Source organism: Watersipora subatra, chromosome 8, assembly GCF_963576615.1.
Source record: "Watersipora subatra chromosome 8, tzWatSuba1.1, whole genome shotgun sequence".
In the NCBI taxonomy this organism is placed as follows: domain Eukaryota; kingdom Metazoa; phylum Bryozoa; class Gymnolaemata; order Cheilostomatida; family Watersiporidae; genus Watersipora; species Watersipora subatra.
In genome coordinates this window covers 53,161,716-53,184,876 of record NC_088715.1, presented here as the reverse complement: position 1 = coordinate 53,184,876, position 23,161 = coordinate 53,161,716, and the positions used below count along the sequence as shown (strand labels likewise).

General features: G+C 33.7%; 3 protein-coding genes across 3 annotated transcripts; all 3 read right to left on the bottom strand.

Annotated features, from left to right (window-relative positions):
• Positions 1 to 1,223: 1,223 nt before the first annotated feature.
• On the bottom strand, positions 1,224 to 5,257 carry LOC137402727 (uncharacterized). The gene is made up of 2 exons (XM_068089232.1): positions 4,464 to 5,257; positions 1,224 to 2,004 (listed from the first exon to the last, which is right to left on the bottom strand). The coding sequence occupies exons 1-2, from the start codon at positions 5,255 to 5,257 to the stop codon at positions 1,224 to 1,226; spliced, it is 1,575 nt and encodes a 524-aa protein (XP_067945333.1).
• A 12-nt stretch (positions 5,258 to 5,269) lies between these two features.
• Positions 5,270 to 7,567, bottom strand: LOC137402726 (homeobox-like protein HDP1). Its single transcript, XM_068089231.1, has 2 exons — positions 7,556 to 7,567; positions 5,270 to 6,280 (listed from the first exon to the last, which is right to left on the bottom strand). Exons 1-2 carry the CDS (start codon positions 7,565 to 7,567, stop codon positions 5,270 to 5,272), a joined length of 1,023 nt encoding a protein of 340 aa, XP_067945332.1.
• Positions 7,371 to 22,999, bottom strand: LOC137402725 (MFS-type transporter SLC18B1-like). The gene is made up of 11 exons (XM_068089230.1): positions 22,715 to 22,999; positions 20,532 to 20,605; positions 17,513 to 17,660; positions 16,059 to 16,127; positions 15,779 to 15,866; positions 14,756 to 14,898; positions 13,375 to 13,470; positions 13,046 to 13,149; positions 11,411 to 11,506; positions 8,209 to 8,380; positions 7,371 to 7,828 (listed from the first exon to the last, which is right to left on the bottom strand). The coding sequence occupies exons 1-11, from the start codon at positions 22,997 to 22,999 to the stop codon at positions 7,598 to 7,600; spliced, it is 1,506 nt and encodes a 501-aa protein (XP_067945331.1). The 3' UTR covers positions 7,371 to 7,597.
• Positions 23,000 to 23,161: the final 162 nt, after the last annotated feature.

Below are 23,161 nucleotides of genomic sequence, written 5' to 3'. Positions count from 1 at the left end.
TCTATGCAATAATCATATTACTAGGTGAGAGAACTAATCTCTTTAATAAAGTTTACCTTCAAAAACCTTACCTCTTATTCAATTAGTGTGACGGCAATTTGTGATTCTCCAATAATAAAATGCTAGGAAATATATAATTTTTAATAGTTTGTTTGGTGCATTGAATAAAAGTACATTGATTGGAATACTGTGCTATACAGTACAGTGGAATACAGTACAGTGTTTAGGGTGCATAGAATGCTTAGAGTGCTTAGAGTGCTTAGGGTGCATTAAATGCTTAGAGTGCTTACAGTGCGTGGGGTGCGTAGAGTGCGTAGAGTGCTTACAGTGCGTGGGGTGCGTAGAGTGCTTACAGTGCGTGGGGTGCGTAGAGTGCGTGGAGCGCGTAGAGCGTGTAGAGCGCGTAGAGTGCGTAGAGTGCATGGAGTGTGTAGAGTGCATAGAGTACGTAGAGTGCGTGGAGTGTGTGAAGTGCGTGGAGTGTGTGGAGTGCGTAGAGTGCTTAGCGTGCGTGGAGTGCGTGGAGTGCGTGGAATATGTTGGGTGCGTCAAAAACATCGTGTAAGTCGCGCACGTCAAGTACGTTGAGTACATCGCGTACATTGACTACATTGCAAACATTGTGTGCATTAAGTACATGGCTATATTGAGTATATGGAGTGCATTCAGCACATTGAGTACATTGAGTACTTTGAGTACATTGAGTACATTGAGTACATTGAGTACATTGAGTACATTGAGTACATTGAGTACATTGAGTGCATTGAGTACATTGAGTACATTGAGTACATTGAGTACATTGAGTACATCGAGTACATTGACTACATTGCAAACATTGTGTGCATTAAGTACATGGCTATATTGAGTATATGGAGTGCATTCAGTACATTGAGTACATTGAGTACTTTGAGTACATTGAGTACATTGAGTACATTGAGTACATTGAGTACATTGAGTGCATTGAGTACATTGAGTACATTGCAAACATTGTGTGCATTAAGTACATGGCTATATTGAGTATATGGAGTGCATTCAGTACATTGAGTACATTGAGTACATTGAGTACTTTGAGTACATTGAGTACATCAAGTACATTGAGTACATTGAGTACATTGAGTGCATTGAGTACATTGACTACATTGCAAACATTGTGTGCATTAAGTACATGGCTATATTGAGTATATGGAGTGCATTCAGTACATTGAGTACATCGAGTACATTGACTACATTGCAAACATTGTGTGCATTAAGTACATGGCTATATTGAGTATATGGAGTGCATTCAGTACATTGAGTACATTGAGTACTTCGAGTACTTCGAGTACTTCGAGTACATCGAGTACATCGAGTACATCGAGTACATCGAGTACATCGAGTACATCGAGTACATCGAGTACATCGAGTACATCGAGTACATCGAGTACATCGAGTACATCGAGTACATCGAGTACATCGAGTACATCGAGTACATCGAGTACATCGAGTACATCGAGTACATCGAGTACATCGAGTACATCGAGTACATCGAGTACATCGAGTACATCGAGTACATCGAGTACATCGAGTACATCGAGTACATCGAGTACATCGAGTACATCGAGTACATCGAGTACATCGAGTACATCGAGTACATCGAGTACATCGAGTACATCGAGTACATCGAGTACATCGAGTACATCGAGTACATCGAGTACATCGAGTACATCGAGTACATCGAGTACATCGAGTACATCGAGTACATCGAGTGCATCGAGTGCATCGAGTGCATCGAGTGCATCGAGTACATCGAGTACATCGAGTACATCGAGTGCATCGAGTACATCGAGTACATCGAGTACATCGAGTACATTGAGTACATTGAGTGCATTGAGTACATTGAGTACATTGAGTACATTGAGTACATTGAGTACATTGAGTACATAGAGTACATTGAGTACATCGAGTACATTGATTAAAAAGTATATTAATCTCTTTTGTTCTATTTCGGTTATCTGTATCCACAAACTAAAAAGAAGGCTTAGACGTGCACAAATCAATTCTTAAAAGTTAGTTGCAAATTTGAAAGATATTTTGTGATGAAAGAGACACAGCAATTTGCTGAGTGGTTTATTTCAATTGGACTGATGGCATTCAGGTTTTAGATAATAGTTTCTGTTAGATGATTAAGCGAGTTTTTTAAAATTTAGGTAAATTTTACGGAAGCAGAAGAAAGCATTATGATTCGTTGAAAAGATTTTTTGCCAAAAACATTATTTTGGGTTTGGTTAATACCGCCTTTGCTTTACAAGTAACCTCTAGAAAACCAGATTCTCAACTCAAATAGCTCTTTAACACACATCAATATTCTATAATAATGTAGAGATGCACTTTTATAAATAAATACCTTTGTACACAAAATATTTGATGGATTAACCAAATTGTTTTCCATAATTAATGAGCTTTCATGAGAATCTTTATTTTTAAACAAAGCAGGAATTTTCACTCTGGTCAAACTCTCAGTCTTGGAAATATTTAATGTAAATATCTTGACAGCCTTAAAAAACAATTGAAGTCACTTTTATTTAGTTGTAAGCTATAAACTCACAAAAATAAAAAGTATCTTTGCAGTTCATTAGTTTCTACAGATTGACTTTCCTACACTGTGTCTAACGCAAAATACTTTATATGTATATACAAGATTAAAAAACAAATGACAAATCATTTTTAAATGAGATTATTGTAATATTAAATACTGTACAATATTTGAAGCTATTGACGCCTATTCTAATGATTTTAGGTTTCTTCAGTTTTAGGAAGTCGTATTAGCTACTATGCTACAAGCGATGTGTCATGAGCAAATAGCTAGACTCACTTAGACATAGTCTAGTGTTGAAATTTTTATGGTTACAATCAGTCAAGCTCTGGTTCAAAAGTTAGTTTTAAAGAGTTTTTTTAAATATTGATTGCCAGTATGTCTTTTTTTGGTTTTGTACAATTCAGTTCTTATTCAAATTCACATGTATCTAGTTGTATAATTTTGACGTCATGTTTTTTGTTAAGCAATTATACAATTAAAACAATATATTAAAACAGATTTACAGTCCTTTATATGAGTAAACATGTAGACAAAAGAAAAAAACTTCTAATACAGTTTCAAGTACAATAGGTCAATAGGTCAATAAAAACCATGCAGAAACAAATATACAAAGCATAGGTATTGTTAAATGAGTTCATAAAATATTTATATTACCTGCTTGATGTAATGATAAACTCACATCATTTAACATTCTTCAGAATTGAATAATATCAGATAATAACTACTTCATGGTTGTAAGCTCAGCACCTGGTTGGAGTTGAACTTTAGTACATATTATTGGTTCCTGTAGACAAAGCTTCATGAATGGATGGTACACAATTTTACTCAAAGCAACATGGTGAGACTGAAAGGTAAATAAGCAGGTGGTTCAATTTTCAGCTAAATTTTAAACAAAAAGTAACACCCTGGTAATCTTTTGAAACTGATTGATGGTTCATTTATTAAAACTTCTGAGAGATATCAACATTTTGTTGAGCAAATTTATAAAAAATGTACATTAATAAGTGGTTACTGATTTAGCGCATACGGCTATTTTTTGACAATAATGCACTTCTAGTTAACCCGTTTACTTTTAATAAACTGCTGGTTGTCAAAATGTAATTTAAGGTTCATCATACATCTATAGAGACTATTATGACTGACCATTGCATAAGCTTTATGACCAGCTACACATGAAAATGTTATTAAAATTACCGTGAAAAAAGGCATAAGCATTCTTTTTGCAACAGTTTGTATAAATGTGTATGTTATAACAAATGGTTGTTGAGCAAAAAACACAGCTGAAGTTAATTACCTAAACTTATAATCGCTTCAAAACATATTTCAATTTTAGCCAATATTTAACCAGTAGCATAGTTCTTCTTTAAAAAGTAATTAAAGAATCATGTGTTGTGTTGTACTTTCCATGTGTCGCAATTTGGCAATGGTTTTTGTTTTTGTACAAATGTAAGTTCATTAGGGTACCAATGTTACTATCTAACAATAATAGTTGGGTGTTTTTTAAGTGGTCAGCTGGTGTGAATAAAGTTCTACACATTGTCAGTGGCATTTTTATAGCTCATTTTGTCTTGGATTCTAAGTATTCCGTCTACCCTGTTTTGTCAAACGAACTTGACAACGAATAAAGGTTATTCATTCAAATGATCTCTACTAACTAGTACTAAAGTCACATCCTTTACTACTTTGTAGCAGTAGTTCTATGCAATAATCATATTACTAGGTGAGAGAACTAATCTCTTTAATAAAGTTTACCTTCAAAAACCTTACCTCTTATTCAATTAGTGTGACGGCAATTTGTGATTCTCCAATAACAAAATGCTAGGATATATATAATTTTTAATAGTTTGTTTGGTGCATTGAATAAAAGTACATTGATTACATAGAGTACGTGGAGTGCATGGAACGCATGGAGCGCCTGAAGTGCGTGAAGGGCGTGGAGCGCTTAGATCCCTTAGAGTGCGTAGAGTGCTTAGAATGCTTACAGTGCGTAGATTGCGTAGAGTGCTTAGAGTGCTTAGGGTGTGTAGAGTGCTTAGAGTGCTTACAGTGCGTGGGGTGCGTAGAGTGCTTAGAGTGCTTAGAGTGCGTGGAGTGCGTGGAGTGCGTAGAGTGCGTAGAGTGCTTAGAGTGCTTGGAGTGTTTAGAGTGCTTAGAGTGCTTAGAGTGCTTAGGGTGAGTAGAGTGCTTAGAGTGCTTAGGGTGCGTTAAATGCTTAGAATGCTTACAGTGCGTGGGGTGCGTAGAGTGCTTAGAGTGCTTAGAGTGCGTGGAGTGCGTAGAGTGCGTAGAGTGCTTATAGTGCTTGGAGTGTTTAGAGTGCTTAGAGTGCTTAGAGTGCGTAGAGTGCGTAGAGTGCGTAGAGTGCGTAGAGTGCTTAGAGTGCTTAGGGTGCGTAGAGTGGGTAGAGTGCTTACAGTGCGTGAGGTGCGTAGAGTGCGTTGAGCGCGTAGAGCGTGTAGAGCGCTTAAAGCGCTTAGGGTGCGTATAGTGTGTAGAGTGCGTAGAGTGCGTAGAGTGCATGGAGTGTGTAGAGTGCATAGAGTACGTAGAGTGCGTGGAGTTTGTGATGTGCGTGGAGTGTGTGGAGTGCTTAGGGTGCGTAGTCTGCGTAGAGTGCGTGGAATATGTCGAGTGCGTCAAAAACATCGTGTAAGTCGCGTACGTCAAGTACGTTGAGTACATCGCGTACATTGACTACATTGCAAACATTGTGTGCATTAAGTACATGGCTATATTGAGTATATGGAGTGCATTCAGTACATTGAGTACATTGAGTACTTTGAGTACATCGAGTACATCGAGTACATCGAGTACATCGAGTGCATCGAGTGCATCGAGTGCATCGAGTGCATCGAGTGCATCGAGTGCATCGAGTGCATCGAGTACATCGAGTACATCGAGTACATCGAGTACATCGAGTACATCGAGTACATCGAGTACATCGAGTACATCGAGTACATCGAGTACATCGAGTACATCGAGTACATCGAGTACATCGAGTACATCGAGTACATCGAGTACTTTGAGTACATTGATTACATTGATTACATTGAGTACATTGAGTACATTGAGTACATTGAGTACATTGAGTACATCGAGTACATCGAGTACATCGAGTACTTTGAGTACATTGATTACATTGAGTGCATTGAGTACATTGAGTACATCGAGTACATCGAGTACTTCGAGTACATCGAGTACATCGAGTACATCGAGTACATCGAGTACATCGAGTGCATCGAGTGCATCGAGTGCATCGAGTGCATCGAGTGCATCGAGTGCATCGAGTGCATCGAGTGCATCGAGTACATCGAGTACATCGAGTACATCGAGTACATCGAGTACATCGAGTACATCGAGTACATCGAGTACATCGAGTACATCGAGTACATCGAGTACATCGAGTACATCGAGTACATCGAGTGCATCGAGTACATCGAGTGCATCGAGTACTTTGAGTACATTGATTACATTGAGTGCATTGAGTACATTGAGTACATTGAGTACATTGAGTACATTGAGTACATTGAGTACATTGAGTACATTGAGTACATTGAGTACATTGAGTGCATTGAGTGCATTGAGTACATTGAGTACATTGAGTACATTGAGTACATTGAGTGCATTGAGTGCATTGAGTACATTGAGTACATCGAGTACATTGATTAAAAAGTATATTAATCTCTTTTGTTCTATTTCGGTTATCTGTATCCACAAACTAAAAAGAAGGCTTAGACGCGCACAAATCAATTCTTAAAAGTTAGTTGCAAATTTGAAAGATATTTTGTGATGAAAGAGACACAGCAATTTGCTGAGTGGTTTATTTCAATTGGACTGATGGCATTCAGGTTTTAGATAATAGTTTCGGTTAGATGATTAAGCGAGTTTTTTAAAATTTAGGTAAATTTTACGGAAGCAGAAGAAAGCATTATGATTCGTTGAAAAGATTTTTTGCCAAAAACATTATTTTGGGTTTGGTTAATACCGCCTTTGCTTTACAAGTAACCTCTAGAAAACCAGACTCTCAACTCAAATAGCTCTTTAACACACATCAATATTCTATAATAATGTAGAGATGCACTTTTATAAATAAATACCTTTGTACACAAAATATTTGATGGATTAACCAAATTGTTTTCCATAATTAATGAGCTTTCATGAGAATCTTTATTTTTAAACAAAGCAGGAATTTTCATTCTGGTCAAACTTCATATGTCACGTGCAGTCGTGGAAATATTTAATGTAAATATCTTGACAGCCTTAAAAAACAATTGAAGTCACTTTAATTTAGTTGTAAGCTATAAACTCACAAAAATAAAAAGTATCTTTGCAGTTCATTAGTTTCTACAGATTGACTTTCCTACACTGTGTCTAACGCAAAATACTTTATATGTATATACAAGATTAAAAAACAAATGACAAATCATTTTTAAATGAGATTATTGTAATATTAAATACTGTACAATATTTGAAGCTATTGACGCCTATTCTAATGATTTTTAGGTTTCTTCAGTTTTAGGAAGTCGTATTAGCTACTATGCTACAAGCGATGTGTCATGAGCAAATAGCTAGACTCACTTAGACATTGTCTAGTGTTGAAATTTTTATAGTTACAATCAGTCAAGCTCTGGTTCAAAAGTTAGTTTTAAAGAGTTTTTTTTTAATATTGATTGCCAGTATGTCTTTTTTTGGTTTTGTACAATTCAGTTCTTATTCAAATTTACATGTATCTAGTTGTATAATTTTGACATCATGTTTTTCTGTAAGCAATTATACAATTAAGACAATCTGTTAATACAGATTTACAGCCCTTTATAGCATGAGTAAACATGTAGACAAAAGATAAAAAACTTCTAATGAAGTTTCAAGTACAATTGGTCAATAAAAACCATGCAGAAACATAAATATACAAAGCATAGGTATTGTTAAATGAGCTCATAAAATATTTATATTACCTGCTTGATGTAATGATAAACTCACATCATTTAACATTCTTCAGAATTGAATAGTATCAGATAATAACTACTTCATGGTTGTAAGCTCAGCACCTGGTTGGAGTTGAACTTTAGTACATATTATTGGTTCCTGTAGACAAAGCTTCATTCTCTCTGAACAGGCTTCAGCTATCTGCTCAGTTTTTTGTTGTTTGCTGCTTTCATATATGGTATCAGCAGTTGTGTTCTCTTCCCTGAAAAGTGCTGAGAGCTGGTTGGTACACTTGAGATGTAATAGATAACTTCCAAACAGAATTGCCTGTAAATATATTTTGTTATATATTAGCAAAGGTTGAGGCACACTGCTTTATATAATACAGGAGTTGTTATACTATTGAAAAAACACTACGATGTTACTTTGTTTTCTAAGATTTAGTTTTTTAATAATATTATGAACCTTAAAGTTTAGGTTTTAAAAAGTAAGGTTTAATTAAAAATTTGCTAACTAATAAAAAAAATTCACATGATTGTTGCTTTTTAAAGTACAGTAAACAATTTATATATTGTTCTCAATGTTTAGAAAATTGGAATTCCAAAATAAAATAGCTAAATAGCCAATCTCATTCAAGTCACTTAAAAATTCGTAAAACTGTTATTTGACTTACAAATAAATACTCTTTTTGAGCAATTTATACCAACCATTAAAGTAATGATAGATGCAACTACAGTTTGAGTCCACTCAAAACCAAAATTGTCTACAATGACTCCAGAGAGAATAGGACCCACAGTGCTGCCTAAACAGAGACCACTGTTCATGAGTCCAGTCAGCAATCCATAGGTATGTAGGCTGTTTTCAGGGTAGCCATTTATGCTGCAAAAGCAACAAAAACTGTTCATTATGTTATAGAAAGGCAATCGTAAACAAAGTGTTTGATTTATTTAATCTGAACATTTTAAAATAATTTAAGCTAACTTATATTTTGAGGTAATAAATTTAACAGTCTGTCTCCAAGACAATCTTAGTTTTGACAATTTTTATAAGTATGTAATTTGCTAATAGCAGCAGAAGAATATGGCATTAGCTAATCATTTTAGAATTTTGTGCTTTTTTAAGAGAACATTGTTTGTCATTACAGAAAAACCACTGATATATAGCATACTTCTAGAAATGAGTGCTATGGGCAGTAGTCTTTGCTTCCAAGTTTTTAGTCAGTTTAGCTAGAGAATTTTGCAACCCATTTTGTATTTAGAAAGTGTTCAACGAAGCAGGCGTAGTATCCTTTTCTTGGAAGGAAGCTTGGTATGACTTTCAAGTTAATCAGTCTATACAAGTTATCTGTGAGTTTAGCAATGAAAAGGCTGTCAGCTCATTTCCTAAAATTAGCAGTTTTAGAAAAAATTTAACCATATTTAAATTTAATGTAGCTCAATTATGTAAAAGACTTTTTATTTTATGTTTCATTGTAAATTCATGTTGTGTAGACTTACTCAGCATGTTTCAACCATTTTTGTGCCTCTGATTATTGATGTAACAGGTCAATATGTGTATTGACATGTTACACTAAAATGCACATGTCTTATAAGTCACACTAAAGCTGCACTGCACAATTTACGGCATTCGAATTGCTACTTAAACACACACATGTGTTAGTTAATTCAGCAGGGACAACGCTGCTCTGTTTGTCCAGCATCTCTGCCTCTATCAAGTATATACAAGCTACTTTTTACACATTTTGTAGACAGCGCTGCAATGCTGCCTAGTTGTGGAAAATATGATGTAAATTTGTGTCAGTGAAATCTCTTTTGTTGATATTTTTCTTGAGGCTCTGTCTAGAACCAAACGGCTAAGCATTTCAATCATTCATTACTTTTTCAAAGCTCACAATCTTACTAAGTATTTATCAAAGCTAATCAGAATATTAACAGAGCTAGTTAGAAGATGGCATTCCAAAATATTTGATGACTTCAGACAGCCAGCCTTAAGGCTGATACAGGGATAACTAAACTAGACAAATATGAGTCATCTAAATTAGCATATACTAGAAATTCCACTGTCATACAGCCCACGACCAAAGAGATATTGGAACAAAGAAAGGGTACTGATGGTTGAGAAATGCAATATTAGCAGTCAAGTGGCACTGCAGTGCAATAGGATAACTGCAATGGTAGCTGTAGTGTACTGGGTGTTATTATGTACAACAAATAGCAATAATAAAAGGAAAATATTATATGTTTATATCTGTCCCTCTGCAATAGGAAAAATGCACTATTGGCCAATATTAGAAATATAATGCACTGGTATTATTAGAATAACCAATATTATTAATATAGTAATATGATATAGTAGTATGAAACCAATGCACAATTTTGTTGACATTGCAAAACGTCATAGCTAGCAATATATGTCAAGAAGTTGTGATATTTATATAGATTTTTCAAAAATCTTTACTAAGGAGTCATTGTTCTGTAGTCATCAAAACTGATAATTAAATATTGTAATAGCCTCTTGAGGATCGTTAGAAAAAATCATCGTCATTTCTTTTACTTACACTGCGTTGGACATCAGTTAGAATACCAAAGTACTAAGTGTCTAAAATGTCAGTTACTTTGAAATCGGCAGAAATGAAACGATTTCAGTACTCCTATGTTAATTACATAAACCTTCGGTAATTCGACAATGTTAAAGATTGGTGAAATGTGCACGTTATTTTTCCGTGAAATGCGCACAACTTAATCGTTCTATTCTCTGTCGCTCAGCGTTTCAATTTCCGGTCTTAACTTTTATTTAACCAAGCTTGTCAAGCATTTTGTGAAGAATTTTAGCCAAATTAATTTGTCTATTTGTGGATAATCCGTTCAGATGGGTAAGTTTTAAGAGAATTTCGACAATTTACAAAGACTTGGTAACATATTTGAATAGGCTTATATGTGTTTTGTATCAATGTTATACTTTGACGACTCTACAAAATGATGGTGAAATTTCTTGAGATTTTGAGACAAGAGTTTGTCTATTCATCAATGAATAAATTTCGTAAGTTGTGTGCACATGTATTTATCATAAAAACTCTCAAACTTCGCATCCGTTTGTTTGGTCGTGGGATTACCTAATATGAACTCTGCGACTGATTCTGAAATATTCATTCCAGAATCAGTTGCAAGTTTCAACTTCAGTCAATCAAGCCGATTAATAGTGATGACTAAAAGTGATTAATAGTTGTATTTAATAAATGTTAAAAGAATTTTTTCCAATTCATTTTAAATAGCATTTAATTTGCTTTATTCAATTTTAGAATTCTACCAGCTTGGAATTCATTCCTTTTATAAGGAGTTCTAACAAACCTATTAAATTGTACAAAAGATTTAGCTTCAATAACAATGGTTGGTTCACGGAATAACAGAGCCTCAAAAGTACGAAATGACTTGTGTTATTTGATTTGAGACTTATTTCAGATAAGTCAAAGTTCTTGTGTGTAAATTGAAAAAGATGCATATTTAATTGCAGCTTGAATGATGATTTGATTGTCACATTGTATGTCAATGAATAATTATCAGTGCAAATAATTTAAGCATCTTTTTACTCTTTCATGCTATAAAATGTAAAGAAAATGTGATGTTTTGTAATGTAATTTAAAAAAGGTTATCTTTTCATGTTAAAAATTAAGACTGAATGCAACATAAAAGGTCAAGTGTTTGCAAAAGCATTTCACAAGCACCATTTGTTAGCATCATGAATTTACCAACCAAATTTGATTGTCCTGTTGAAGGTGTTTCGAAACATTTTTTGTGATATTTCAATACTAAAAGCACATAGCCTTTTCACGTTTAAATCTGTTTTAAAATTGTAGACAGAAAACTTATCATGTTTTGACACAGTCCAACAAAATGGATGGAAGGTTCTTACCGAACTAGCTGATGTGCAATAGAGAAAGGAAAGATGTAGAAGGAGCTAGCAAATATTGCCAAGATTGACATTGCTATAGAAGTCAGCAGGAAGTACCTAGAAAGAAAAGTAAACATATATTACTTAAGATAGCAGACAAACTTCATGCTCAAGGTACTGATTACCTGATTTAACTATTTGAAACTTTAAATGTTTAGAATTGATTGCATTTAGTGCTTTTAAAAGCATTCAGTATCGAAACTATTTGTTTTAATGATTTGTTATTAAAATAGATTGTTTTAAAACATTTCTGTAGGAAAATTGGAAACGCTAGTAAAAAATAGACTTGTTAGTTTTAACTAACTTAAAAAACATAACAACTTTGGCAAACTTATAATATTTATGATGAACTCATTTTGTCTATGGCAAAATCGTTTATAACATACTCATCACTCACATGTACATGAAAAACTGATCACCGCTACACCAAACTCATTGCATCTGAAAAATTCATCACATCTGACACACTCAGCACTTTTAAAAAAACTCATGGTACCTATGAAAAACAGATGTTAACTTTTTCAGCAACTCATCAAATCTATGAGAAACCTGCTACCTCTATAACAAACTTACAACATTATAAAAGATCATTCCATGTATGAAAACACTCGCTATAGAGTTTCATGAGTAAGTAATCTATGCATCAGAGCTATTGAATGATTGATTCATTGAACTTATTGCAGTTATTTATCATGATGGTCATCAAAACTAATGGTTTCAGCAGTTTTTGTTATAGTAAGCTGCATCCCAGTTTTTTGGTCCAGTCAATTTGCTGTTCATACATTTCACCAAATGGAGTGGGTGTTTTTAAAAAGTACTTATTGATGGTGTTTTAAAGTTAATCTTTGTTCTAATTTTGAAATTATATTTAGATTTTAACAACACTATTAAAAGTGTACGTTTTATATTCTGTTAAAAATCATCTTTTGAACTAAAAATTTATTCAGTCACTATTAGATTAGTACAACCCCTTATAACATTAGTGATGCTAGTATTGTATTGACTGGTAGTCTTTATCACTATACAGCTTATATTTTTTCTAACAATCCTGGTGAGCTAAAATATTGTAATATAATCAACATTTGTGAACTTTGCCAAACAAGATAGAATTGTTCTGGTGTTAGGGTTTTGATTTAGCACAGATAGTTAGTACAGAACAACCAAAAGTGCGAAAAAGGAAAAAGAGAATGCAAAAAAATATTGATGTGGAAATAAAATGCGGAGCCAGGCACAAACATATTCTAACTTAAGTTCATAACACAGAAGTTATCTTTTAAATTTTTAGTTTCAGTGATATGACAAGAGGTGTGTTAATTAATTGATTGATGACCAGTGAAAATAGTTAGCACAACGATTTTGGCTTTGACCAAACGCCATTGTTATATGACAAGCGTTTGGCTATCCTTAATTGTTGTCCAGCATTAATATCGATACTTTTTATGACATTCCCAAAAAAGAACTAAGATTTAGTAAATTATCGTAATCACTAATAGTTGTATATTTTAAACAATACAGCAAAACTTTTCAGCTTTTTATCAAGAAAATTAGACTACATTAGTCCTGTAACTCCTTACCATAGTCTATAGGCCTACTAACCTTCTACCGCCAAAGATGTAGCTTACAGGTGGAGACGGCAGCACAGATAGGCAAATTGGAATAAAAACTATCCATGATGTCAACAATAGATATGGTGTGAATTTCTACAACAAATAAAATAAAACTTTATTATTACACAAGAACACTTACAGCAATGTTTCAATCACACTACACAGTTTTCGACTGCCCTTATACTATGTAGCTTTGCAAACATTGCAAATAATTTTATTGCTTATGCATCATAAACTTCATTTCACATCAAAGAGTTTATCTCTTTTTGTATTGCTACATTGGACTATTTAGAAAAAAACAGCAAGGAGTTGACTTACCTTATTTGCAAACTTTGCGCCACCCACTAGACCAACAGTACACAGTAATGACCATATGGCATAAAGTATACCAATGGTCGTTGGAGATGTACCAAACTGTAATGTAAAATCAGCAAGTATATTTGATTTAGTAGAGTCAGCTACCACTCAAAACTAATTCAGTTTTTCTCAGCATAAAAGTCAGCTAGAAAAATCCAAAAATGGTAGTTTTAAGCAACATTATTAAGGAAGGAAAACCAACAGGTTTAATAAAACCTGTTTAAAAAATTTTCAGAAGTGTTTGTCAAAATATTTGAGAGCAATTCAACGTGCTAGTAAGAAAAAATGTTTCAGCTCAAAGACCTGTCATGGTTGAGGTCTCATATGTATATCGCTTCTATTCATAGCTTGTTTATGCTAGTCGGGCACTTAAAGAAGAGATTATCTGTCAAAGTGTGGTCTGAATGTTTCAAGGTCATAAATAACTGCAAGGATTAGCAAAGATCACATACACCAGGCACTGACAAATGAGTAAAATAACACAGGTTAGTAGATTATTGAAAGCTTACAACTAGAGATATATTGTAATTGATGTTAAAAAAATGTCTCATATTCGTTACTTTTCTGACACAATAAAGTTGGTCCCAAAATCTTATTTAATGCAAATTGGGCTCGCGTGGCCAAATTTTATAAAGAGTAGCACTGTTAATCAGAGTGAATAAGATTTGATATGAAACAAAAACAATTCTTGTTTTGGTACTAACATGCATGAACAAGTTGTTACTATCTTTTTACATAAGATGGCATAATACTTCTTTAGAAGCACCAGATTAGCTGCATCGTGATTGTAGTTAAAAAAGGCTCTACAAGTAGAAACTTAATAGTTTTTATTGCCTAAAAAGATGCTTGTGATATTACCGTAAAAATACTTAACATTATTACATTAAAATAAAACTACATAAATACGAGATCTTTTCATTGCTACTGCCATTAGAAAAATATCTTCAAGAATAATTTGGTTGCACTTCCTAACGCTTTGAATTATCACTTTATTACTTGAGGCATCTAAGTAGTTAATGTTTAATAAAAACATCATTTGACTTAAGATGTCTTTCTGCAGATAAAGCAGTTTTAGCCACTAACTAGCTTTTATTTAGATGTGCCATTAAAATTTAATCAAATTATATTTCTTTATTTTACATTTTACATATTCTGTATTTTATGAACAGATTAAAAGCTGGTAAACTAAAATTGGAAAGCTATAAAACAAAGGTTTTTAAACTTTGATGCAAATTTTCTAAGAAGAAGTTAAACAGACAAATAAATTACAGCATTTAATTAGGTAGAAAATAGAACAAGGACAAAACTGATGTATTTACAACTGAGTTCTGTAGTCACTTACAGATATGTGATAAAATGTTGTGAGTTCAGTGGTTCGGGAGGTCTCGGATAACTTTATGGTGACCCAGCTGAGGAACATTATAAACAGTCCAGGAATTTTAAGCAATGATAAAAAGTCTCTACTTGAACTTTTACTTTCTTCTTCTGTAAAAACCAACAAAAACGTGTCAAAATTTGAAAATTTACACATTTTTGCAGATTTTCAAAGTGGTAAAAAGCTATGTAAATTCTAATCCAGCTAGCAACATCTACTCTGTACTTTAGTTATATAATATTAATGAACGGTAAAAATAATTATGCGTTTTACGAAGTTTTTTTGACTCTAAAACTTTCAAACGACCATTTGATTTACGCGCAACTTTGGCAAGTTTTTTTAGATTTGTATAAATGCAGCTGCTACTGTATTGCTTGTAGTTTTCAAAACATGTTGTTATGTATTACAGGCATTATTCTGGAAGTTTGTACATAAACAAAAGTTTAATGGCTAAAGTTAAAACAAAGAAAAGTTCAAGGTCGTAAAGGCTCCCCTAAATTTTGGGTCCAGCTATCCCTTTTTGTTACACTATTTTATATAACTACCTAACAAACTAGCACACTGCCTAATATTTATTTTGCTGAATGGTAAAAAGTTTTACAGCTCAGGTTGTTTTACCATATGTAAAACAAAGTTAATTTAAAATAGACTATATCATTTCTGCATCAATGATGCTGATCTTAGCCTAACTCTTTGTGAAATAATTAGCAAAATACCATTAGCACAAGCAGATCTATTAAATATGACACTTTTTACCCATAAAATTGTGATGCCACAACATTGGCTAAAAGTCCATTTTAGCAGTCTAAAATAAAATTAGTTGTTTATATCGTATATTTGGTAGTTTCATATATCAGATTTAAAACAATCAACCTAATACTACACTCTGGCAAGAATAAGATAGATTTGTATATAGTATTATATTAGGGACATTATGACATAATTCGTAACAGTCACAGTTACAAGTAATCTTGTATGATTTCCACTTACCAACTTTAGGAACAATGCAACAAAAGACTGGTAGTAGAATCAAGAGACAGGCTCCAGAAATACAGAACATGTATGTGTAGCCTACCATCTACAAATTGAAATAGTTGTTTCTGAATCAGTGAAGCATGGGTAATTATGATGATTTGTCAGTTTCATTAATACAAAGCAGATGTTGAGTACAGGTTTGGTTAGCCACTGAAAACCTTTCAAGAATAAGAATCTATGAAACAACAAACTTTTATATGCGCTATTAACAGATACTGCAGTTTTTTAGGCTTACTTGATAGAGAAAAGCACCTAAAGCAGGGCCTAGCGCATATCCAACCATATTTGCTGTTTCCACAAAAGCCTGTAAGTAAATAATTCCACCTAAAGATCTAAATGTGATCAAAGGTAATGAGAGGGAAACTTAACTTGTGTGACACACCATCAAAGAGCTGAGAGACAACTGTTACTCAGTTTAATTTACCTACATGAGCTCACGGGTACTGGCACCGGCACTAGTATTGGTGCCGGTACCGATACTAGTACGAGTACTGGTACTAGTGCTGGTACTGGTAATAGTACTAGTACTGGTACTAGTACTGGTACTAGTACTGGTACTAGTACAGGTACTAGTACAGGTACTAGTACTAGTACCTGTACCAGTACTAGTACTAGTACTAGTCCCGGTACCGGTACCGGTACCGGTACCGGTACCGATACCGATACCGGTACCGGCACTGGTAATGAATGAGGTCATGAAGGTGCATGCCAGAGAGTCTAGGGCCATATGAGTGTCTTTTTAAAGTTAATCATTCATTCGCTCTAACAGAAGTTGGCTATCAGTAGAATTACTTGATTTACAAAATTTTTCCTAAAATAAATTTGCAACTATCTTGAATTAGAAATCGAAGTAGTAATAAAAACTAATATGAAGTAACATGTTTAAAATGTTGATGGCACTAGTGCAAACATTATTATGAAAACGATTTTGATTTATTATTTGAGGTGCATGTAATTAATACTGCTTCCACACAAAATTTCATATATTTTAATCTAAGATATATATTTTTAGAGCGTACCTAATTTATCAGTTGTCAGAGCATTATGCTATTATGAAACCAATATATCAGTAAAATAAAACATTTTAATTACTGGTTAGCACATGTATACTTTTGAAAAAAATTAGAGTTGTGAAGTTTACTACAAATTTGATTATCACCATGACTTTCAATTTCTTCTGGTGTCAACAACACACATGTATAAGGCCCGTCTACATCTGCTTAAAGATTTTCATACCTTAAACAAAAAGCTGACCTTTGCTTGAAGACCTATCCTAAACAACAAGCTGTTTTCTGAATTTTGTTGCAACTACATGTATTGGCCTTTGTGCTAGAATTTGCTTTTTAGTAAAAAACTAAATGAAACGTGTCATGCTTTTAAATTTGTAAACTCATGAATATGTAAATAAGGTCAACACCGAACTTGTGGTATCTGTTTGAACTCTATCTAAAAAAATTAAGTAAACCTATGCATTCCTCTTCTTCCAACCTTAAATCACTTGCCATGCAAAGTCAAGCGTAACAGAACTATTGTGAAAATAGGTAAACATCTGTAAAGAAAAAATACCCAAGAAAAAACCATGAATGCTTTTGACTTAGACATTTTACTCAAAAATACAATTTAAAAAAACTAATTATTGTAGCTGAAATATTTTTTAAATAAATTCTGCTAGATAGATATGTGGCTTACCACAATAGTAGAAGATTCATAGCCTGAAGCCTTCATTAATAGGCTAGTCCCAGAGACATTCAACATGGCTGATCCCATACCTGCCACACATCTAATAGCTAAGCAGCTAATAAAGAAGATAGTTGTGGAGTTGATGGAGCTGGTAATCCTGTAGCAGAATCACCAGGTAATAACATTGTAGTTTGCTTAAACTAGGATGGATAAATTACAAATTGTAGGTACTAACTATTTGACTGACAAATGAATGATGACTCATCTGTTCAGCCAACAAAACTCTTTGTATCCAATCGTGTGTAAACAGATCCAAAAACTAGTCAAAATCCTATTGATCAACTATTGGAATGCATTTAACTGCAGATGACCAAAAAAGTTTTAAAATGATTCGGTTAGAATGGTTAAAAATGATGGTTTGAAGGCACCCTCAAAATAGTTTTCTTTTCAAAAAAATTATTTTCAAGAAAAACACGCTTCCTATATAACTCCTGTGTGCTCTTTCCATTGCTGCCACTAAAAAGTATGTCAAATCCCTTTAAAACACTCATAACTTGGACTGAATGTGGGCCACTTCCAGAGACAAAAGGCCAGAGATATTGATCGCTGCGGGTTGTACGTGGAAACAAGGCAGCTGAACCTGTGGTAATTGCTGCTAGGAAGGCAAACAAAAGGCCAGCTGCACCATATGGTAATACATATTCAAGTGGAGGGTTTTAAAAGGGTATGAGACAATCCAGCTGTCAATAACTATAAAGAAATCCTCCGTTTTCTATTACCAATCTTTAGGCAGCGTTTGCTAATTATTTGCTTTTTGTCAGTGTTTTCAATCTTTAAAATGCTGTCATTTTGTCAATTTTAAAGATATCGACTTGAAATTTTGTATGGCTAATCCTTGAAACCTAACTGATGCATTTATAGGCTCAAAATTTTTTTCTCTGTGTAGGGGGTCCGACCTACGATCCAAACTCCAACCTGATTTCGCATATGTGTCTTTTTGTCTCTTTTTACCTGAATAAAAATTGTAATTGAAAATTCTGCTCCCATATTGTCACGATATACACTGTTTGGCAGTATAATAACTACTTTTAAAGTGAATACACTAAGACTTTCATCTAGATATTTTGCATGAGAAACATGACTTTGAAACCACATTCTGATTCATAAAATGAGAACCGTTTGTCTGGTGAACAAACCAAGTATATCATTGGATTTGTCTCCACAAACTATACCAGAATATGACCTTTTCAGGTTTGTAACACTATATATAAAAGGGGGTCTCTCCGAGAGTGCCTTCTAACCTTTCCTGCATTTTGAACTTGGGCAATGCAACAAATCTTCTAGTTGACAAGTATATTTCAGCATTCAGTCAGCCGACCAATCTGAGCAAGTTTAGTGTTGAGCAAACAATCTAATGCTAAGTATGGTAGCATGAGCTAACCTTCTTTACAATAAAAATAGCTAACTGAGCCATTCCTAACTAACCAAGGTAATGCTCCAAGCATGAAAAAAGTTGGTAGACACTAGTTCGTCATACGAGATTAAAACTCTGGACTTCGATTTGATAGACCAGGATTTTAACATTGACACCAATAAACTATTTACCAGTCATTTATCATTGAATAATAACTGTGCTGATGCTGGTATACTTATCTTTATTGATAGACAATAAAGCAGTGTGAGTGACAATGCCACTCACACTGCTTTATTGTGTGAGTGACATGCTTGTTACATTCTTGTTACATGTTCCAATGTGAGTGACGATGTCACTTACATTGGAACATGTCACAAGCTAACAAGCTGTAAGAATGATGATCATATTAATTTGTCTATTGAATATCAGTCACCAGTTTATTCAGTTGATGAGATTATAGGCAATGTGTGCCATAATACATTAAAAAAATATACAGTAACTGTAAATGCTCGTCTCTACTTAGTTGTCGCAACTGAAAAATTATCTTAAAATTGGAGGAACTTGAAATTTGTCACATGTTAGAGGCTTAAGCAAAACTTCCCAGCTTATTGGAAAGTGGAAACATTGCTTTAAGCAATAAAACATTTGCTAGTAAAAAAGTTTCACTAGAAAATTTAATGTGAAATATTATAACTATATTATCTTTCCAACTTTTTTAAATATGCACAATGTATGCAACAATTATATTAAAAGTTTTCCAGAAAAAAAAAACTGAGTGGTTTTACAGCAAGGTATCATCTACTGTGATGCTAGTTACTCTTTATTTTAGAAATAATCTAATATTTTGTATTGATTCCCCAAGTTGGCTTAACTAGTGAAACAACAGAATTACTTGTAAGTAAAAGTTTGATGATCATTATTTCAGTCGGAAAACTATTGAAGACTAAAAAATGGGAAGTAAACTATAATAAAGCACACACTATCAATTTCCTAAGCATTCAGTTGAAGAGGGTTTATAATAATAATGTGAATAAATGATAGTGAGCCAAACAGATTACTCTGTTTGTAAAAGATTTTAAATGTGGCCTGTAACTCCAAAATAACAAAGTTTGAACAAACCAAATATTCTGATATGCAGAATGCAGACTATAAACTGTGTAGGTAGGTAGGGTTTAAATTAAAAAACTTGATAACCTGACTAAAAATTAAACCCTGTTGATCAGAATTTTGCCTTGAATTCACCAGTGCTATGACAATTTATTTTGAAAGCAAAGTTTGTAGTTAGCTCTCTATCTAGTCTATCCTGTGAAAGATATTTGTCATTTTTAAAAGACATTCTATGAAGAATAAAAACAAAGCATGAGACCCTTACAAAGCATGTTAGTGAAAATCTGACAGAAGGAAGGTACCTAGAATACGTTTACATCGTTCGGTTCCTTCTTAGGTAGATTTAAAGATGTGCTGAAATACAGTTATCAATGGATGACTGGGAAACAAGTAAATAAAAATTCAGTCACCTCTTTAGTATTTTATAAAACATTTCACAGTAGTATACACGAAAACTTTACCTCAGTTTATAAAATTATCAATGATCAATTAATAATAGAAACTTACCCAAAGGAGATGCACGCTGCTCCAGCAGCTGTTGCTCCTATAGCGCACAGTTTTTTTGGGTGGCATCTACTAAACTGAATAGACAATTGAGAGCATTTAAATAATGGCTTTGCCACCATAAACATTTAACTTAAAATTGCAACAATTATTTTAAGTATCCTAATCAAGCAGCTGTGAATAGAAAAATTACAACTGCTGCTAAATTCTATTGGTTATTAAATCCTATTTATAAGTAACTAGGTAAATGCTCAATGTTGCTATGGTAATAAAAAAGGTTTACACAGGAAATTTATTTTTGTTTAACATATAACAAAAGTTACCATTCCTACTTTTAAACTTTACGAGAAAAGTGTTTGTGCAGTTTAAATAAAGTTAAAAAAAAATTAAAACGACTGTAAAGGTGTTCAAACCTTTCAAAAAACTTTAGTCTTTAAATTTTATAACGTGAAATAAGTTTCTTTTGAAAGAAGTTTGTTTTGCTAAAACAAATCAAGAGAAATATTAAATTGTAAATGTGTTTGCACGTGTAAATTGTAAATAGGTGTTGCACGTATTAAAACTTAGTAAAAAGTTGTATGTTAACCTTAATGACTATAGTTTCTCTGAGTAACTTAAATGCATTTAGTGGTTATGATCAGTAAGAAGATGTTACATTACAATATACTACGTGCAGTGCATACCATAGGAAGATTTTACCTTCGAGACATACATATATCATTGACTTAAAAAATTGATCTTTTCTAAAAGAATTTAGCTTACTAAATTCTCGACCCGGCCCACGAGTACGGCTTACCAGCCGTTAGCACGTAAGGATAGCTGAACGACCAACCGAGAGTGGCACATGAACTGACTACTGACTGTCGAGCTAGCAAAAGAAGATCCAATCTACTGCCGATCTGGCACTAAAAGGATGACCTGCTACCAAGCCAGCTAAAAAAAAAACGACTGACCGGCCATCGAGTCAGCTTTTCCGAAAAAAGGCTGAGACTACCAATGCAAACGACATTTAAGAAGTCCTGTGAGCATCGGTTGGAAAATTACAGAAAAGCCTTCTTATATGCATGCAGTTGCTCATTTTACCTAAATTGACTGTATTTTGTTGAAAACTCGCAAAAAATATATATATTGCCATTTATGCTCAATTTGGTTTGTTTCATTGTGGAGCAATGAAGGGTTACAGCTGATCTACTACTCAAGGTTCCATATTCTGGTTGTACTGTAGCAGATCGCAGATTCAATTTTTTCATTCTAATGAACTCGTGTCAACTGCTTTTTAAAAAATATAATATTCTTCATTTAATAAAAACAACTCTATAAACAACATGGTTTTTCAAAAGTCAGAACTGCAACAAAACTTTAAAATGCACGTCCGGATCATGAGAGCTAAAGTAGAGAATTAAATAAGCACTAAATTACACCAAATTAAAAAGTTCCTATTTTCTCATATTTTTGATATACTCGAATCAGGTTTACTAAAATTTAGTTTTAATGTCAGACTGAAATGAAAAATTACCTTTAGCTTCTTCATTACTCAACTTAATCTGTGAAAGCTTGCCAAATGCTGGTTGAATAGTTGAGTTATTGTATTACCTTAACTGCATGCAGAATGTGTATACTCTAAATTTTAAGCAGTTTTAAGTCGTTTTTCCTCTCAGTGTAAAGGAGTTTGCCAGCCTTTACTTGGCACAATCTAGACTATTTTATAAAGAAATAAATTGCGTGTGGTTTTGTTCAATTTTTTATTAGAGAAGGAAAGTCCACTAGTCAAAGAGCGTACAGCCATTTGCATTGCCCGACTGACTGACCGCGCTTCTTTATACAATAAACTCGCCCGTTCCGGCTAACGGAACCGAGCAAAAACCGTATAACATTAGTAATAAACAGAATCGTTAACTCGTTGGCATGGTTATAATACAGCGATAAATAGCGATATAAAATATGGACAAATCAATAACGGTATAGTAAAAAGAACAACGCGGCATGCAAGATATAACATGTGCAAGTATCTACACGAATTACTATGTTATGGCCCGGCGTCCGCCACAATAGCAGCAAAAAGGATACTGTTAATCAACTTCAAATGCTCTGCTTTATTTATAGTTACTGTGTTTAGTTTTAATAGTATTCAGTTTGTTTACGTGTACAACTAACTGCTTTAATGAACTAATTACATAGTGACTCACCATTGATCCAGCGATTGGAGCTGTCACAAATCTAGCAAAGTCGAATGCGGAAAAGACAACTCCCACCTCGGCTAGTAGCAAACCATGCTTAAGAGCGACATCAGGAAAAAATGGAACGAGAAGAGTGTCAATACAAAACGATAAGAATATCAAAGCTACGACAATTATAAGCATAGAATTATGCTTATCTTTAGCTGGTGGTAGTTCTTCAGTTGAACCAGATTCAGTAACTTCGGAAAAAAGTGATTCATATTCTTCAAAGTTATCTGAATGATCTCTATGCATGTTGAGCTAGTAAGAAAATGGAGACCCTATTTTATGTCAGTTACTTTATGGTTAGCATAAGTATCCATGTGGTTAGCAAGGATTACGACCTTCAATAGTTTATCAAGCTATACTCTGACATGGTGGGCTGATTTATGTTTAACTGCATGCTTTAAAATATAG